The sequence below is a fragment of the Oncorhynchus nerka genome, linkage group LG22, assembly GCF_034236695.1.
Source record: "Oncorhynchus nerka isolate Pitt River linkage group LG22, Oner_Uvic_2.0, whole genome shotgun sequence".
In the NCBI taxonomy this organism is placed as follows: Eukaryota; Metazoa; Chordata; class Actinopteri; order Salmoniformes; family Salmonidae; genus Oncorhynchus; species Oncorhynchus nerka.
In genome coordinates this window covers 41763459-41767815 of record NC_088417.1, presented here as the reverse complement: position 1 = coordinate 41767815, position 4357 = coordinate 41763459, and the positions used below count along the sequence as shown (strand labels likewise).

Sequence of the window (4357 nt, the reverse complement as noted above, 5' to 3'; positions counted from 1 at the left end):
GGAGGTCCTGGTACTCAACTTCCGAGCCCCCTGGAATATGTCCTGGAGCAGGCAGGCTGCGCTGACTTCAAGCAATGGACGTGGCAGAACGTTCTCTAGCTCATGATGGCACCGGCAGACCAGTCAATGAGGGGATTGTGTCGCTGGAGCCAGAAAAATCGTAATACCACGGGAACCTGAGGAGACTTAATGAGCAGGAACTGGATCGTCCCGCTGTGGTTCCCTGACACACGTAGGTTGATGGGGGTGGTATTGTGGGTGACCCAGCCTATAAAGCGCCCTTCCAGTGCTCTATTGCCCATGGGAATGGAGAGGGACTGAGTGGGGATATCTAGCTCGGAAGCCAGGGTAGCGTCCATAAAGCTGTCATTGGCCCCAGAGTCGTTGAGTACCTGGAGAGATTTCGACTGGATCCCCCACAGCAACATGACATGAAAAGGGATGTGAGTAAGGGGAGAGGAAAAGTTCTCTGTGTGGCCCACCAGAGTACTCGCTCTTACTGGTGAGCCTGGTCTTTTAGTGGACATGTGGAAACAAAATGATCAGTAGTCCCGCAATACAGGCAGCTCTTAGTGTGAAGCCTGTATAGCTGTTCAGCTGGAGACAGCATAGCTCTGCCTAGTTGCATGGGCTCAGGAGGAGGTGGATCAGCAGTTTTTGGAGGCTCCCATGGGAACTCTGGTAGCCTTGGGTTCTCTCGGCAATGGAGCCGTTGGGGACTTCCGGGATACCTCAGAGGCGAGGTGGAATCCTTGGACGGGTGAGTGAAATCTCCTCTCCTATCCTTCCTTTGTTCCTGTAGTGGGCCATTGATCCGAATGGTCAAGGCGATGAGCAAGTTGAGATCCGTTGGTAGTTCCTGACCAGCAAGCTCGTCCTTTACTTCCCCTGAAACTCCATGCAGGAACATGTCGAACAGTGCTTCTGGGTTCCAGGCACTCTCAGCTGCCAACGTGCAGAAATCCACAGCGTAGTCTGCCACACTGCGGGAGCCTTGCCAAAGCTGGAGTAACTTCCGGGCAGCCTCTCTCTCAGACAATGGAGCATCGAGAACCTTCTTTACCTCTGCCACAAACTCCTCTAGACTGAAGCATACAGGCGATGAGGTACACTATCTTAGAGGGGTCCGAGATGAAGGAGGAGGACTGCAGCTCGATGATGAGTGAACACCAACAGGTGCCAGACTCTCCATCGAAGCACTCCGGGGAGGTACGAGGGGTTCCAGGGAAACCGGGGTGAACGGGAAGGCGGCGCTGCTAACAGCCGGGTTACTAAGGGGTTGAAAAGATACCGTTGTGGTAGACTGCATCTTAGACAACCCACGAAATTGATCCAGCAATGTGTTCAATGCTTGGTCGTGGCATTCGACCAAGGTTTGGAATCCTTCCATAAGATCACGAAGCAACTCCTTGTGCCTTCCAATGGTGGCTCATTGGGAGGAGAGGGCGTTGCGGAGCTGGTCCGAGTCTGCTGGGTCAGTCGTGGCCAGTTCGTACTATCACGTTTCAGGTATGACCCAGATGCAGACAGTGTCGAAGAAACAAAAGTTCATTTCTAATACAGGGGCAGGAAAACGACAGGTCAAAGGCAGGCAGGGGTCAGTTATCCAGAGAAGGTGAAAAGTGTCCAGAACTGGCACACAGTCTCAAGGTCAGGGCAGGCAGGGGTCAATAATCCAGTGAGGTGGGGCAAGGTATAGAATGGCAGACAGGCTCTGGGTCAGGGCAGGCAGAAGGGTCAAAACCGGGAAGGACTAGGAAACAGGAGCAAGAAACAGACAGGAGCAGGGGAACAAACACTGGTAGGTTTTACAAAAAAAATGAATTGGCAACAGACAAACAGAGAACACAGGTATAACTACACAGGGGATAATGGGGACGATGGGCGACACCTGGAAGGGGGTGGAGACAAGCACAAAGACAGGTGAAACAGATCAGGGTGTGACACAAACAATAGTCAGGCAGGAGCCAAAACTCTTACTACAACTCATCAGATGAAATTGGACATTGAAAACTGGTGTCACTATTAAAAGCATTGTCCCCCATCTAGTGGACATTTTGGCAGAATTTTGTAAAAAAAAAAATGTACATAGATCCAATAAAAAATTAAGTGATTAATCTACTGGCAACAAGCACTGAGTCATGATCGATTTATTTCACATTAAGCCCAAAAGTCGAGAGTTAAATGTATGTTTTGTCGCAACACTTGACCTCATTTGATGTCTTCCACTGATAATTTGTTGAAGACCAAGAAGACCAATCATGTCTTATAAATATTCCCAGATATAAACCCATTCACCTCTATAATCACAGAGTCTTGCACTTTTTTTGGTGCACAATAGGTGAGGAGAGCCTTTGAGCCAGCACCCCTCTCATTGCTATTGAGATTTAGGCTACTCTTAGCACGAGAAACGACTGGGACAATGTGGTGTCTAGACGAGCCATGTGTCTGGCTCGTTAAAAACGGCACTTCAGAGAGGCCTGTGGTAAACAAAGAGGAGGGGCTGCCAACAGAATGAACCTCGGCTTCTACATTTCAACAGAGCTATTCAACTGTTTTGTGCGCTATGCACTGTGCTAAAAATATCTGCTCATTAAAACAATTATTCATTATTCTTATCTGCCAGATTCTGATGTGTTCACAGCTCTCAGATTCCCCAATGTGCTCAATAGATGCCATATTGTTTTCTCCTCACATTCATGGCAAGAGGATACTTAAAAATTCTATGATCATTTCTGGTTGTTCCCATTTATGTTACCCCTATTCCTTTTCATTGACAGATAGATCAGGATAATGCAAGGAAAATACATTCAGAAGACAACAGATCTTTTTTTTTACCATGCTCTTTATTGAACATAGGTCAAGGAAGATGGAAAGTGATGGAAAGTGTGGCTATTATCAGCATGAACATATCCCCGGTAGAGATGCAGGTGCTCTGCTCACTGCTTGAATCCCTTAGACTGAGCAGAGGACCACACCTCCTCTCCGTCTCTCTCCACCACCATGGTGCCATCATTACACAGCCACATGCGACAAATCATTACACAGCCACCGGACGCCGGGCATTTGGTCAGCCATATCATCTTGTTGTCCTTCTGGTACATTACAAAGTTGCAGTCGTCTTGCATGCACAGGCGATAGGCGTCGCGCTGGCCAGCGGTGTCAGAGTTCCACATGGGCTTCCTGACATAGATCCCAAAGTTGCCATCCTCCTATGTAGAGAAATAGAATGAATACATTCATTTAACTCTCCAGTTCCAAAGCCATGGGCAGTGGTGGAAAAAGTATTAAATTGTCATACTTGAGGAAAAGTAAAGATACCTTAATAGAAAATGACTCAACTAAAAGTGAAAGTCACCCAGCAAAATAATATTTGAGTAAAAAGCCTAAGTATTTGGTTTTAAATATACAGAGATCAAAAGTCAAAAGTAAAAGTGTAAATAATTTCTTATTCTGTATATTAAGCAGACCAGATGGCACCATTTTCTAGTATATATTTTATATTTGTGATTAGAAGCAGTAGGGATGACCATGGATGTTCACTTGATAAGTGTGTATACTGGACCATTTTCCTGTCGTCATTTAACGAGTACTGAGTACTTTTGGGTGTCAGGGAAAATGTAAGGAGTAAAAAGTTGTTAAAAATCTTTCGGAATGTAGTGAAGTAAATGTAAAAGTTGCAAAAATATAAATAGTCAAGTAAAGCACAGATACCAAGAAAAACTATTTAAGTAGTACTTTCTGGTATTTTTACTTTAGTACTTTTTAGACAACTGGTCATGGGAAAAGTCTTCAATGGACTCCAAAAATAACACTTTCAAGTAGGCCCATAGTATTTATCAAGTTCTAGACACATACATGGAAGCAAGCTTTCCACTTGTGGTTGTTGGACATAAAGTAGTCTCCCTTATGCATCTCTTCATACTTGGACATGTAGTTTCTGCTCATGATTCTGAAATTAGTCATTCGTTCAGCAGAGATTTAAAAACAACCCGCTGGGCACAAACTAGTTCAATCAACGTTGTTTCAAAGTAATTTCTCAATTTATTGTGACGTGGAATCTACCTGGAAAATACATTTGGATTTGAAAAAAGTAATCAACTGTTGTTTTGTGGGCAAAATTTCAATCGCAGGATATTGTCATTAGTGCGCTATTCGCTTTTGCCTTTGGCTGGAGTGTTGTGACGCTGTTGCGTCCGACTGATTTGTTTCTGCCAATTAAAGTGTGCCTGTTCACTCATCTCTGCACTCCTGCACCTGAATCCAGTTGACCAGTTGCGCGCTCAGTCTGACATAAACCATTTTTCAACATGACAGACCTTGTATAGGTTATATCCACTATAAGAAAACAAAAACA

At 45.1% G+C, this 4357-nt stretch overlaps 1 protein-coding gene across 1 annotated transcript; it reads right to left on the bottom strand.

The window, feature by feature from the left end:
* Positions 1 to 2939: 2939 nt before the first annotated feature.
* On the bottom strand, positions 2940 to 3948 carry LOC115104614 (B-type lectin plumieribetin-like). Its single transcript, XM_029625971.1, has 2 exons — positions 3859 to 3948; positions 2940 to 3212 (listed from the first exon to the last, which is right to left on the bottom strand). The coding sequence occupies exons 1-2, from the start codon at positions 3946 to 3948 to the stop codon at positions 2940 to 2942; spliced, it is 363 nt and encodes a 120-aa protein (XP_029481831.1).
* Between the last annotated feature and the right edge of the window lie 409 nt (positions 3949 to 4357).

Bases quoted from the DNA above. Each gene is read 5' to 3' on its own strand.
- LOC115104614 (XM_029625971.1), bottom strand. From the start codon at position 3,948: ATGAGCAGAAACTACATGTCCAAGTATGAAGAGATGCATAAGGGAGAC. The intron at 3,213-3,858 runs GTATGTGTCTAG...TTCTCTACATAG, and splicing joins AGTGGAAAGCTTGCTTCCAT to GAGGATGGCAACTTTGGGAT.